We start from the raw sequence: 15,644 nt of genomic DNA, 5'->3' as shown, positions 1-15,644 counted from the left end.
TGGCCCCTCTTTGGACACTGTGTTAACTAACCTCCAGACAAGCTTCAATGCCATACAACTCTCCTTCTGTGGCTTCCAACTGCTCTTAAACGCAGGTAAAACTAAATGCATGCTTTCAACCGTTCGCTGCCTGCACCTGCCCGCCCGTCCAGCATCACTACTCTGGACGGTTCTGACGTAGAATATGTGGACAACTACAAATACCTAGGTGTCTGGCTAGACTGTAAACTCTCCTTCCAGACTCATATTAAACATCTCCAATCCCAAATTAAATCTAGAATTGGCTTCCTATTTCACAACAAAGCCTCCTTCACTCACGCCACCAAACATACCCTCGTAAAACTGACTATCCTACCGATCCTCGACTTGGACGATGTCATTTACAAAATAGCCTCCAACACTCTACTCAGCAAACTGGATGCGGTCTATCACAGTGCCATCCATTTTGTCAACAAAGCCCCATATACCACCCACCACTGCGACCTGTATGCTCTCGTTGGCTGGCCCTCACTACATATTGGTCGCCAAACCCACTGGCACCAGGTCATCTATAAGTCTATGCTAGGTAAAGCTCCACCTTATCTCAGCTCACTGGTCACGATAACAACACACACCCGTAGCACACGCTCCAGCAGGTATATTTCACTGGTCACCTCCAAAGACAACACCTCCTTTGGCTGCCTTTCCTTCCAGTTCTCTGCTGCCAATAACTGGACTGAATAGCAAAAATCGCTGAAGCTGGAGACTTATGTTTCCCTGACTAACTTTAAACATCAGCTATCTGAGCAGCTAACCGATCGCTGCAGCTGTACACAGCCCATCTGTAAATAGCCCAGTCAATCTATCTACCTCATCCCCATATTGTTTTTATTTACTTTCCTGCTCTTTTGCACACCAGTATGTCTACTTGCACATCATCATCTGCACATCCATCACTCCAGTGTTAATTTGCTAAATTGTAATTACTTCGCTCCTATGGCCTATTTATTACCTTACCTCCTCATGCCATTTGCACACACTGTATATAGACTTAATTTTTTTCTATTGTGTTATTGACTGTATGTTTTGTTTATTCCATGTGTAACTCTGTGTTGTTGTTTGTGTCGCACTGCTTTGCTTTATCTTGGCCAGGTCGCAGTTGTAGATGAGAACTTGTTCTCAACTAGCCTACCTGGTTAAATAAAGGTGAAATAAAATTAATAAATAAAATAGAGCTGTGGACAGACAGATGAGAGGACATATGACTTCTAGATGGCCAGAGTCGCTCCCCTCCTCAACCACTCTGATGTATTTTCAATTCCAAAACACTTGAGCTTGCTGTCTCTGACCAACTGTCTCGTTATCGCTCTCAGAACCATCTTCTGGACCCTAACCAGTCAGGCTCCAAGATGGGTCACTCAAACGAAACTGCTCTTCTCTGTGTAATGGAGGCTCTCTGCACTGCTAAAGCTGACTCTCTCTCCTCTGTTCTCATCCTCCTAGATCTATCCACTGCCTTCAACAATATGAACCATCAGATCCTCATCTCCACCCTCTCAGGGCTGGGTGTCTCAGGCTCTGCACACTCCTGGATTGCATCCTACCTGGCAGGCCGCTCCTACCAGGTGGCGTGGAGAGGATCTGTGTATCTCAGCTTGGATGTCGGCACACCACCTCAACCTCAGCCTCGAAAAGACGGAGCTGCTCTTCCTCCCGGGCAAGGCCTGCCCGCTCAAAGACCTCTCCATCACGGTCGACAACTCCAAGGTGTGAAGAACATTGCCGTGACCATGGAAAACACCCTGTCGTTCTCAAACATCAACAACATCAAAACAGTGACTCACTCCTGCAGGTTCATGATCCACAACATCTGTAGATTACAACCTTTCCTCAAACAGGAAGTGGTACAGGTTCTAATCCAGGCAGTTGTCATCTCCCGTCTGGACTGCTGCAACCCTCTGTTGGCTGGGCTCCCCGTTTCTGCCATCAAACCTCTTCAACTTATCCAGTACGCTGCAGCCCACCTGGTGTTCAACCTTCCCAACTTATCCAGTACGCTGCAGCCCACCTGGTGTTCAACCTTCCCAACTTATCCAGAACGCTGCAGCCCACCTGGTGTTCAACCTTCCCAACTTATCCAGTACGCTGCAGCCCACCTGGTGTTCAACCTTCCCAACTTATCCAGAACGCTGCAGCCCACCTGGTGTTCAACCTTCCCAACTTATCCAGTACGCTGCAGCCCACCTGGTGTTCAACCTTCCCAACTTATCCAGTACGCTGCAGCCCACCTGGTGTTCAACCTTCCCAACTTATCCAGTACGCTGCAGCCCACCTGGTGTTCAACCTTCCCAACTTATCCAGTACGCTGCAGCCCACCTGGTGTTCAACCTTCCCAACTTATCCAGTACGCTGCAGCCCACCTGGTGTTCAACCTTCCCAACTTATCCAGTACGCTGCAGCCCACCTGGTGTTCAACCTTCCCAACTTATCCAGAACGCTGCAGCCCACCTGGTGTTCAACCTTCCCAACTTATCCAGTACGCTGCAGCCCACCTGGTGTTCAACCTTCCCAACTTATCCAGTACGCTGCAGCCCACCTGGTGTTCAACCTTCCCAACTTATCCAGAACGCTGCAGCCCACCTGGTGTTCAACCTTCCCAACTTATCCAGTACGCTGCAGCCCACCTGGTGTTCAACCTTCCCAACTTATCCAGTACGCTGCAGCCCACCTGGTGTTCAACCTTCCCAACTTATCCAGTACGCTGCAGCCCACCTGGTGTTCAACCTTCCCAACTTATCCAGTACGCTGCAGCCCGCCTGGTGTTCAACCTTCCCAACTTATCCAGAACGCTGCAGCCCGCCTGGTGTTCAACCTTCCCAACTTATCCAGTACGCTGCAGCCCACCTGGTGTTCAACCTTCCCAACTTATCCAGTACGCTGCAGCCCGCCTGGTGTTCAACCTTCCCAACTTATCCAGTACGCTGCAGCCCACCTGGTGTTCAACCTTCCCAACTTATCCAGTACGCTGCAGCCCACCTGGTGTTCAACCTTCCCAACTTATCCAGAACGCTGCAGCCCGCCTGGTGTTCAACCTTCCCAACTTATCCAGAACGCTGCAGCCCACCTGGTGTTCAACCTTCCCAACTTATCCAGTACGCTGCAGCCCACCTGGTGTTCAACCTTCCCAACTTATCCAGTACGCTGCAGCCCACCTGGTGTTCAACCTTCCCAACTTATCCAGTACGCTGCAGCCCACCTGGTGTTCAACCTTCCCAACTTATCCAGAACGCTGCAGCCCGCCTGGTGTTCAACCTTCCCAACTTATCCAGAACGCTGCAGCCCACCTGGTGTTCAACCTTCCCAACTTATCCAGTACGCTGCAGCCCACCTGGTGTTCAACCTTCCCAACTTATCCAGTACGCTGCAGCCCACCTGGTGTTCAACCTTCCCAACTTATCCAGTACGCTGCAGCCCACCTGGTGTTCAACCTTCCCAACTTATCCAGAACGCTGCAGCCCGCCTGGTGTTCAACCTTCCCAACTTATCCAGAACGCTGCAGCCCACCTGGTGTTCAACCTTCCCAACTTATCCAGTACGCTGCAGCCCACCTGGTGTTCAACCTTCCCAACTTATCCAGTACGCTGCAGCCCACCTGGTGTTCAACCTTCCCAACTTATCCAGTACGCTGCAGCCCACCTGGTGTTCAACCTTCCCAACTTATCCAGAACGCTGCAGCCCACCTGGTGTTCAACCTTCCCAACTTATCCAGTACGCTGCAGCCCGCCTGGTGTTCAACCTTCCCATGTTTTCTCATGTCACCCCGTTCCTCAGCACACTCCACTGGTTTCCAGTCGAAGCTCCCATCCACTACAAGACCTTGGTTCTTACTTACGGAGCAGCAAGAGAAACTGCCCCTCTCTACCTTCAGGCTATGATCAAACCCTACATCCCAACCACCTCAGCTAGACTAAAGACACCTGCCAGCCAGACAAGGCCTCCTACTCTCCCCCAGCCTGCTCCCAAAGCTATCACTTAAACACATTTACCTCCCAGCCATAGTCTTCTTTAGTGTGGTCCCAGATCTGTTTCTGCGGTTTTAACCACCTCCTATGGTCATTTGTGTGACAACAACCATAGGAGTGAGCTAGACAACGGCATAAACAGATCTGGGACCAGGCTAACAGTCTTCACACTCCTATTAAAACCAATGCTGCTGTCCTCAGATGACTGAACTATCATGGCAACAGGCACGCATGTGCTGTTTAATAAGAACAATATAAAGCCAATAAGCATAACGGTCTTCCTTTCTGCCTGCCTGTCTTTCTCACGAAGAGATTAAGTTACGGATATTAATTTCCTCTCTAAGCGACTCAGGCAGGCATAACTCTATTGCTGGGCCCAGAGGAGAGGAGCACAGGTAAGGGCATAGAGAGAGGCTGGAGAGTTTAACCAGCAGAGAGGAGGAGAGACAAGGGAACAGAGAGAGGCTGGAGAGTTTAGCCAGCAGAGAGGAGGAGAGACAAGGGAACAGAGAGAGGCTGGAGAGTTTAGCCAGCAGAGAGGAGGAGAGACAAGGGAACAGAGAGAGGCTGGAGAGTTTAACAGAGACAAGGGAAGAGAGAGAGGCTGGAGAGTTTAACCAGCAGAGAGGAGGAGAGACAAGGGAACAGAGAGAGGCTGGAGAGTTTAACAGAGACAAGGGAACAGAGAGAGGCTGGAGAGTTTAACCAGCAGAGAGGAGGAGAGACAAGGGAACAGAGAGAGGCTGGAGAGTTTAACCAGCAGAGAGGAGGAGAGACAAGGGAACAGAGAGAGGCTGGAGAGTTTAACAGAGACAAGGGAACAGAGAGAGGCTGGAGAGTTTAGCCAGCAGAGAGGAGGAGAGACAAGGGAACAGAGAGAGGCTGGAGAGTTTAACAGAGGCAAGGGAACAGAGAGAGGCTGGAGAGTTTAACAGAGGCAAGGGAACAGAGAGAGGCTGGAGAGTTCTCCTGAAGGCCTTCCTCCCTGGCTCCCACCGTAGACTGGAGGTTGGGGGTAAAGGCCTTCCTCCCTGGCTCCCCACCATAGACTGGAGGTAAAGGCCTTCCTCCCTGGCTCCCCACCATAGACTGGAGGTTGGGGGTAAAGGCCTTCCTCCCTGGCTCCCACCATAGACTGGAGGTAAAGGCCTTCCTCCCTGGCTCCCACCATAGACTAGAGGTAAAGGCCTTCCTCCCTGGCTCCCCACCATAGACTGGAGGTAAAGGCCTTCCTCCCTGGCTCCCACCATAGACTGGAGGTAAAGGCCTTCCTCCCTGGCTCCCACCATAGACTAGAGGTAAAGGCCTTCCTCCCTGGCTCCCACCATAGACTAGAGGTAAAGGCCTTCCTCCCTGGCTCCCACCATAGACTAGAGGTAAAGGCCTTCCTCCCTGGCTCCCACCATAGACTAGAGGTAAAGGCCTTCCTCCCTGGCTCCCACCATAGACTGGAGGTAAAGGCCTTCCTCCCTGGCTCCCACCATAGACTGGAGGTTGGGGGTAAAGGCCTTCCTCCCTGGCTCCCACCATAGACTAGAGTTAAAGGCCTTCCTCCCTGGCTCCCCACTGTAGACTGGAGGTAAAGGCCTTCCTCCCTGGCTCCCACCATAGACTGGAGGTAAAGGCCTTCCTCCCTGGCTCCCACCATAGACTGGAGGTAAAGGCCTTCCTCCCTGGCTCCCACCATAGACTAGAGGTAAAGGCCTTCCTCCCTGGCTCCCACCATAGACTGGAGGTAAAGGCCTTCCTCCCTGGCTCCCACCATAGACTGGAGGTAAAGGCCTTCCTCCCTGGCTCCCACCATAGACTGGAGGTAAAGGCCTTCCTCCCTGGCTCCCACCGTAGACTAGAGGTAAAGGCCTTCCTCCCTGGCTCCCACCATAGACTAGAGGTAAAGGCCTTCCTCCCTGGCTCCCACCATAGACTGGAGGTAAAGGCCTTCCTCCCTGGCTCCCCGCCATAGACTGGAGGTAAAGGCTTCCTCCCTGGCTCCCACCATAGACTGGAGGTAAAGGCCTTCCTCCCTGGCTCCCCACCATAGACTAGAGGTAAAGGCCTTCCTCCCTGGCTCCCTACCGTAGACTGGAGGTAAAGGCCTTCCTCCCTGGCTCCCCGCCATAGACTGGAGGTAAAGGCCTTCCTTCCTGGCTCCCCACCATAGACTGGAGGTTGGGTGTAAAGGCCAATCTGTTAGCACTAGATTCTTAGAAAGTGGATTGAATTGTGTTCCATCAGTGTGGATGTTGTGATTATTTACTATGTGTTCTTCATCATCGTCATCTGGCAAACCCTTCTCATGAAGTGCAACTTGGTGAACCCTTCTCCTGAAGAGCTACTTGGCGAACCCTTCTCCTGAAGAGCTACTTGGCTAACCCTTCTCCTCAAGAGCTACTTGGCTAACCCTTCTCCTGAAGAGCTACTTGGCGAACCCTTCTCCTGAAGACCTACTTGGCTAACCATTCTCCTGAAGAGCTCCTTGGCGAACCCTTCTCCCGAAGAGTTACTTGGCGAACCCTCCTCCTGAACACCTACTTGGCGAACCCTTCTCCTGAAGAGTTACTTGGCAAACCCTCCTCCTGAGGAGTTACTTGGCAAACCCTCCTCCTGAGGAGTTGCTTGGTGAACTAACTTTGAAGTTTTCATCTTTTAGACTTTTAACTTGAAGTTGTTAGATGGTTATATAGGCCACTTTCACAGCACCGGTCTTCACATGAGGTCTCTGTTAAAACTGTAGGAAGTGACACGGTTCAAACTGTACTGACCTGGGTCTGGTTGTTTCCGCACCGTCGGAGCCCTCTGTGGAGAGAGAAGGAATGTCATTCACACACATCACACACAGGTGCACGCAGACACACGCACGAACATGCACACACGCATGAATACACATGCATGAATACACATGCACACCGAGAGAAACAGACACACAGAGAAACAAAACACAGAGAAAAACACACACACACACACACACACAGAGAGAGAGAAACACACATAGTGCAATACCAACTTGACCTGCACTATAGTGCGAGTCAGAGACGTTCATTCATCTGTGAACACTGGGAATTTTCTTTCTGTTTTTCTTACAACAGTAAGACGTGGTACCTACCAGATACACATATGAAGAGGGTGTGCTGTTCATTACAGTCCCTCCTACACACATACAGTATCTTACCCTTGTGTTACACTTGTGTGATTGTTAAGAAAGAGTGTGAGCAATCTAGTCTCACCATGAGTCAGGTTCAGCAGGGCAGGAGACAGTCAAAATGACACGTTCAGTTCATGGAATGGAATGGCTAATGCCATGTATTTAGGAAATCCAAAATCACATGCATCCATCTATCCATTTATCATGTGTCTGCTTGTGTGTGTGTCTGTTTGTGTGTCTGTTCGTTCTTGTGCCTGTTCGTGTGTGTGTGTGTGTGTGCCTGTTCGTGTGTCTGTTCGTGTGTGTGTGTGTGTGTGCCTGTTCGTGTGTCTGTTCGTGTGAGTGTCTGTTCGTGTGTGTGTCTGTTCGTGTGTGTGTCTGTTCGTGTGTCTGTTCGTGTGAGTGTCTGTTCGTGTGAGTGTCTGTTCGTGTGAGTGTAACATTTCTCGGGCTATTGGAAATGTATTGCCGTGGTTACCCTCTCTAACTAAGAGCAGTAGTGCAGTGCGTGTCTTACCTCAGGCCTCAGCTTGGCAGAATCTGAAAGGAGGTGGACAAGGGACAGCGTGAGCAGAAAGCACTAAACAGAATAACATTTTGTAAAGAGACATCACTGGAGCATATTATAGTAAAAGTCAATGGTTGTAGAGGCACATCTCCATCTCTTACCAGTTTTTCCACAGACGCCCACTCTACCCAGACACTCCTTATGAGCTCCTAGTCCACACTTAAGACAGAGATAGCCCTGGTTGAAGATACCCCTGGAGGAGACAGGAGACATTACAGGTACAATACCAATCTACACCACTATTTTCAACACTGTTAACCACGGAGACTTCAGGAGAAATACTATTATGGGATGTTACTCTGAGAGTATGGATAACCAGGTATTAACAAAGAATAAACACACACACACACACCTGAGGAGCAGGTGACAGGAGCTACAGGTAGTGATTCTGATGAAGGTATGCATCCTGAACTGGTGGGAGTTGTTACTGGAGTTCTCTGGTCTGATGTTGGATCTGTTTAGAGAGAGAGGGGAGGAGAGGGAGGGAGGAGAGGGGGAAGAGAGGGGAGGAGGGAGAGGAGGGAGAGAGAGAGAGAGAGAGAGAGAGAGGAGAGGGGGGAGAGAGAGAGAGGGGAGGAGGGGCAGGTGAGGAGTGAGAGAGAGGGGAGGAGGGGAGGAGAGGAGAGAGTGTGAGAGAGAGAGAGAGAGAGAGAGAGGGGAGGGAGAGGAGTGAGAGAGAGAGAGAGAGGGGAGGGAGAGGAGTGAGCGAGAGGGGAGGGGGGAGGAGGGAAGGTGAGGAGGGAGAGAGAGGGGTGGAGGGGGAGGTGAGGAGAGGAGAGAGGAGGGGGAGGTGAGGAGGGAGAGAGGGGAGGAGGGGGAGGAAAGGAGTGAGAGAGAGAGGGGAGATGGAGGAGAGAGAACGGATGGTGTGTGTGTACAGAGTGTGTACAGAGTGTGTACAGAGTGTACAGTGTGTGTTCAGAGTGTGTACAAAGTGTGTACAGTGTGTGTACAGAGTGTGTACAGAGTGTGTACAATAGAGCTATAGGACTACAGCAGGTATCTTCCAGAGGAATAGTCTCCTACATTATCATGAGAGACTAATATGTTGAAACCAGCTGGGTCCTTGAAATCACTTTGAAGTTGGAGTGAAAGGAGCCGTAACCAAACTGTTGCTTAGTAACTCACTATGCCAGGGAGCACTTCATCTGATGGCTGCTCTCTGCTCTGTGATTGCCTCCTGGTTCTGGTGCTCATGTCTGTTGTGATGGGACAGTTTGTTGCCTAAATATCCCCCTTGGAGTGCCACATTTACACATTTACACAGCTGCACAAACACACACAGGCAGACACGCAAACACTACGCCACACGCACCCAAACACACACACACCGACCTACACAAACACACACACACACCTACACACCTACATTCACACTCTGCAGAGGTAGATGTCTAAGTGGAAAAGCATTATGGGTACTTAGCAGTAAGTGAGTTTCACTTCCCTCTCTCCAAATCAAAATAATTTCTCCTCTCCATCTCTTCAATTCCGCCACTCCAGGGCACTGGTTTGAAACAACATTTCCTAAATCGATTTCGCCAAGACAACCGTTTATAAAGATGGGTCAAATTGTACGATTAGAATGGACACCCATAACTGTCACCCCAAAGTACGCTATGATAGAAATAACGTGCTGGAATAGTGACAAAACGCACACAGCACCAGTCAAAAATTTGGACACCTACTTATTCAAGGGTTTTTCTTTATTTTTACTATTTTCTACATTTCAGAACAGTGAATTCATCAAAACTATGGAATAACACATATGGAGTCATGTTGTAACCAAAAAAGTGTTAAAACAAATCAAAATATATTTGAGATTCTTCAAAGTAGCCACCCTTTGCCTTGATGACAGCTTTAAACACTCTTGGCATTCTCTCAACCAGATTCATGACGTAGTTACCTGGAATGCACTTCAATTAACAGGTGTGCCTTGTTAAAAGTAAATTTGTGGAATTTCTTTCCTTCTTAATGTGTTTGAGCCAATCAGTTGGGTTGTGACAAGGTAGTGTCACACCCTGATCTGTTTCACCTGTTCCTTGTGATTGTCTACACCCCCTCCAGGTGTCGCTTATTTTCCCCGGTGTATTTATCCCTGTGTTTCCTGTCTCTCTGTGCCAGTTCGTCTTGTATGTCTTTCAAGTCAACCAGTGTGTTTTCCAGTACTCCTGCTTCTATTCTCTTTTTGATAGTCCTCCTGGTTTTGACCCTTGCCTGTTTTCCGGACTCCATACCCGCCTGCCTGACCATTCTGCCTGCCCTTACCTCGTGCCTGGACTGAACTGGTTTTGACCTTTTGCCTGTCCACGACCACTCTTGCCTACCCCTTTTGGATTGATTAATAAATATCAAAGACTCAAACCATCTGCCTCCCATGTCTGCATCTGGGTCTTGCCTTGTTCCCTTATAGGTAGGGGTGGTAAACAGAAGATCACCCTTTTTGGTAAAAGAGCAAGTCCATATTATGGCAAGAACAACTCAAATAAGCAAAAATTACTTTAAGACATGAAGGTCAGTCAATACGAAAAAAAATGTCAAGAACTTTGAAAGTTTCTTCAAGTGCAGTCTCAAAAACCATCAAGCGCTATGATGAAACTGGCTCTCATGAGGACTGCCACAGGAAAGGAAGACCCTGAGTTAACTCTGCTGCAGAGGATAAGTTCATTTGCTGCCCAAATAAATGCTTCACAGAGTTCAAGTAACAGACATACCTCAACATCAAGTATTCAGAGGAGACTGCGTGAATCAGGCCTTCATGGTCGAATTGATGCAAAGAAACCGCTACTAAAGGACACCAATAATAAGAACACCAAGAAACATGAGCAATGGACATTAGACCGGTGGAAATCTGTCCTTTGGTCTGATGAGTCCAAATTTGAGATTTTTGGCTCCAACCATCGTGTCTTTGTAAGACGCAGAGTAGGTGAATGGATGATCTCTGCATGTGTTGTCCCACCGTGAAGCATGGAGGAGGAAGTGTGATGGTGTGGGGGTGCTTTGCTGGTGACACTGTCAGTGATATATTTAGAAGTCAAGGCACACTTAACAAGCATGGCTACCACAGCATTCGGCAGCGATACACCATCACATCTGGTTTGCGCAATAGGACAATAACCCAACAGATCTTCAGACTGTGTAAGGGCTATTTGACCAAGGAGAGTGATGGAGTGCTGCATCAGATGACCTGGTCTCCACAATTACCCGACCTCAACCAAATTGAGATGGTTTGAGATGAATTGGACAGCAGAGTGAAGGAAAAGCAGCCAACAAGAAATCCTTCAAGACTGTTGGAAAAGCATTCCAGGTGAAGCTGGTTGAGAGAATGCCAAGAATGTTCAAAGCTGTCCTCAAGACAAAGGGTGGCTACTTTGAAGATTCTACAATATAAAATATATTTTTAATTGTTTAACATTTTTTGGGTCACAACATGATTCCATGTGTGTTATTTCATAGTTTTGATGTCTTCACTATTATTCTACAATGTAGAAAATAGTAAAAATAAAGAAAAACCTTGGAATGAGTAGGTGTGTCCAAACTTGACTGGTACTGTACATTTTCTTCACAGTATGAGTGAGACTTCAAATTTAAGCAAAGGTCAAAACAACTCTTGAACTCACTTTAGTCCTTGTAGTGATCTAGTAAAAGTAAAAGTTTATTTTACCTTTATTTAACTAGGCAAGCCAGTCAAACCCTAACCCGGAAGACGCTGGGCCAATTGTGCACCGCCCTATAGGACTCCCAATCACAGCCGGTTGTGATACAGCCTAGCCTAGAATTGAACCAGGGTCTGTAGTGATGCCTCTAGCACTGAGATGCAGTGCCTTAGACCACTGCGCCACTCGGGAGCCCAAAAAGACAGTGAATATTCCTGAGTGGCCTAGTTACAGTTTTGACTTTAATCTACTTGAAAATCTATGACAAGATTGAATCTATGACCTGAAAATGGTTGTCTAGCATTGATCAACAACCAATTTGACAGAGCTTGAAGAATTTAGAAAAGAATAATGGGCAATATGTTGTACAATTCAGGTGTGAAAAGACTTACCCAGAAAGACTCAATGCTGTAATCGCTGTCAAAAGTGCTTCTACAACAAAGTACTGAGTCAGGGGTGTGAATACTTATGTAAATGAGAGATTTCTGTATTTCAATTTCAATAAATTTGTCAACATTTCTAAAAACATGTTTTCACTTTGTCATTATGGGGTATTGTGTGTACATGGGTGAGAATTGAGGCTGTAACACAAATAAATGTGGAATAAGTCAAGGGATAGGAAAACTTTGTGAAGGAACTGTATATGCCATTTAGCCATCCCTGTGGCTCAGTTGGTAGAGCATGGTGTGTGCAACGCCAGGGTTGTGGGTTCGATTCCCACGGGGGGCCAGTACAAAAAAAATGTCAAAAAGAATGCATGAAATGAAATGTATGCATTCACTACTGTAAGTCGCTCTGGATAAGAGTGTCTGCTAAATGACTAAAATGTAAATGTAATTTTAGCCAACAAGCTCTCACAGTGCAGAATCAAATGTTTGTCCATAAAGGTCAAATTTCCAAGGTTAAATCAAGGTATTAATTCCAAATGGTAAAGTTAAGGGTTAAGATTTAGGATAGGGGTTCAAACAAAAATAACAAAAAATAATTGCCTAGCACTGAGATTGAATGCCATAGACTCGGAGCCAGAGCTCACGGTTTACACCCATTCACCATCCCCCTTCCACAACGCCCTAGCAAAACCCAAGTCTACTTGATGGTAATAGTGCTCACCATTGCCCCTAGTGGCCCGGGTTTTAAGTAATCTCCTGACATCCTGCTTACCTGGACGGATGTCTTATTTCGCAGTGGGTCGTGAGTGACCTGGCTGATTTAACAAATCATTTTATTCATTACAGTCATGCGAGCGTACATTTTTCATATGGGTGGCCACAGCAGGAATCAAACCCACAATACCGAGCCACATTCAGTATTTTTTTTTAAACGTAGTGGAATGTTCAATTAAACGGAAAAGGTGCTGCACTGAACGACCAGTTGAAAGACAGGGAGGGGTTGGGTTGTGGGCTCAAAATGCACCGTTTCCCTTTAAATACATCACTTGTTTCTTCAAGCCACACCCTGCCACACCTACCAAACAGTGTAAATGTACCTCAAAGTCTGTTCAGGAATGTACAAGAACAATTTTGGGGAAACATGTCGTTCAGTGCAAACCGTTCTGCAATGTAGCAAACATTCAATGGAGCTGAACGCACCACTCGTGTCTACGAACTGAGAGACACAGGACCACCATGACACTTCACAGACACAGAGTACAGACGTTGCCCAGCTCACATTGCCATGTCAAACTGGTCCAGCCACTTCTTCTTCAGCTCCTTGGTCTTGAAGAAGAACTCAAAGCCGCTCTGCCCTTGCTGATGGGTCAGGTAGAAACCATAGAACCACTGGGGAGGGAGGGAGAGAGGAAGACAGGGAGTGAACGGCAAAGTTATACACACTCTCTGTCTCTATCTCTCTGTCTCTCTCACACACACACACACAAACACATTCATACAGTGCCTTCAAAAAGTATTCACACCCTTTGACTTCTTGCACATTTTGTTGTTACAGCCTGAATTTAAAATTGATAAAATGTTGATTTTTTTTACCACTGGCCTACACACAATACCCGATAATGTCAAAGCGGAATAATGTTTTTATAAAAAATAAAAAAGAAATCATTAAATATGGAAATCTGAAATGTCTTGAGTCAATAAGTATTCAACCCCTTTGTTATAGCAAGACTAAATACGTTCATGTGCTTAGTAATTCACATAATAAGTTGCATGGACTCTGTGCGCAATAATAGTGTTTAACATTATTTTTTAATGTCACTAGATTCCTCTGAAAAGGATCATACTCAATTTGTCTGTAGCAAAATGATGAAATCTGTTGGTATCATCAGAAAGATGAATGGTTTGATTCATCAGGCTTGCTTCCTAACTCAATACTATAGCTTCATTTACAAATATGTAATTTCCTGTAATATTGTCGGGCCAGAACATATGCCTTCTACCTAGACAAATTACTCATCATACAACATAAATATGCAAGACTAGCCATCTCCTCTAATTACCTGGCTTCATTAAGAAACTCATTATCTTGTATATTTACGACATTAATGTACGCCAATTATGCACTTTTATCTAAAAATACTCACACCTCCTAGACAGTTTAACTGAACCCTTCAACAGACTCTTCCTGGTTAATTCTGAAATCCAGCTGCTGTATATAACACAAGACACTGTGATAACCTTCACAACATTGTAGTTACTCCACAATACTAACCTAATTGACAGAGTCAAAAGGAGGAAGCCTGTACAGGAATACAAATATTCCAAAACACACATTCCTGTTTGCAACATCCCATTATATTAACATGCCCCTATATTAACATCATACATTAACATCTTATATTAACATCATATTAACACCCCCCCTATATTATCACCACTATTAGCATTCTATATTATCATCCTATATTATCATCCTAAATTTCCATCCTATATTAACATCCTATATTAACATCCTATATTAGCATCCCCTTATATTAACGTCCTATATTAACATCCTATATTAACATCCAATATTACCATCCTGTATTAACATCCTATATTAACATCCCATATTAACATCCCATATTAACATCCCCTTATATTATCGTCCCATATTAACATCCCATATTATCATCCTATATTAACATCCCATATTATCATCCTATATTAACATCCTATATTAACATCCCCTTATATTATCATTGTATATTATCATTGTATATTATCATCCTATATTATCACCCTATATTAACATTGTCACGCTTGTCGTCGGTTAAGGAGGACCAAAACGCAGCAGGTATGTGCAGGCTCATCTTGATGTTTATTTATTTCCAAAATGAACGTACAAAAATAACAAAACCCGAACGATCAACAAAAACAGTCTGGTAAGGCACAAGGCTAAACACAGAACAATCACCCACGAATCACAAACACAAACACACCCCAATATATGGGACTCTCAATCAAAGGCAAAGAGAAAACACCTGCCTTCAATTGAGAGTCCCAACCCCAATTAATCACCCATAGACATACACTCACTAGACTCCACATAGACATACATAAACCTAGACCATAAACCAAAACCCCGGAAATACTAAATCAAACACCCTTTAAACAAACACACCATCCTGAACCACATAAAACAAATACCCTCTGCCACGTCCTGACCAAACTACAATACTAATTAACCCTTATACTGGCCAGGACGTGACAAACATCCTATATTATCCTCCAATATTAACATCCTCTATTATCATCCTATATTATCACCCTATATTAACATCCTATATTAACATCCTATATTATCACCCTATATTAACATCCTATATCAACATCCTATATTATCACCCCATATTAACATCCTATATTATCCTCCAATATTAACATCCTCTATTATCATCGTATATTAACATCCTATATTATCACCCTATATTATCCTCCAATATTAACATCCTATATTAACATCTATATTATCACCCTATATTATCCTCCAATATTAAAATCCTATATTATCATCCTATATTATCACCATATATTATCCTCCTATATTATCCTCCAATTTATTAACATCCTATATTAACATCCTATATTAACCTCCAATTTATTAACATCCTATATTAACATCCTATATTATCCTCCTATATTATCCTTCAATTTTATTAACATCCTATATTAACACATCTATAGTATCATCGTATATTAACATCCTATATTATCATCCTACATTAACATCCACCTTTATTAACATCCTATATTAACACACCCTATATTAGCATCCCCCTATATTAATATCTTATATTATCAACCTACATAAACACCCACCTATATTAACATCCTACATTAACATCCAAC

At 45.6% G+C, this 15,644-nt stretch overlaps 1 protein-coding gene across 1 annotated transcript in view; it reads right to left on the bottom strand.

The window, feature by feature from the left end:
• The window catches only part of vav3b (vav 3 guanine nucleotide exchange factor b), a 134,143-nt gene that overhangs the window by 58,990 nt on the left and 59,509 nt on the right, over positions 1–15,644 (bottom strand). The window contains exons 15-19 of the mRNA XM_029705968.1: positions 13,033–13,142; positions 8,064–8,165; positions 7,813–7,904; positions 7,661–7,683; positions 6,764–6,797 (exon numbers count right to left, since the gene is read on the bottom strand). Of these exons, the coding sequence (XP_029561828.1) occupies positions 6,764–6,797; positions 7,661–7,683; positions 7,813–7,904; positions 8,064–8,165; positions 13,033–13,142 (361 nt within the window). The remainder of the gene's footprint in view (positions 1–6,763; positions 6,798–7,660; positions 7,684–7,812; positions 7,905–8,063; positions 8,166–13,032; positions 13,143–15,644) is intronic.

Source organism: Salmo trutta, chromosome 21, assembly GCF_901001165.1.
Source record: "Salmo trutta chromosome 21, fSalTru1.1, whole genome shotgun sequence".
Lineage (NCBI taxonomy): Eukaryota > Metazoa > Chordata > Actinopteri > Salmoniformes > Salmonidae > Salmo > Salmo trutta.
Note: the sequence above shows the minus strand (reverse complement) of the source record. Positions and strands in the feature narration are given on the sequence as shown.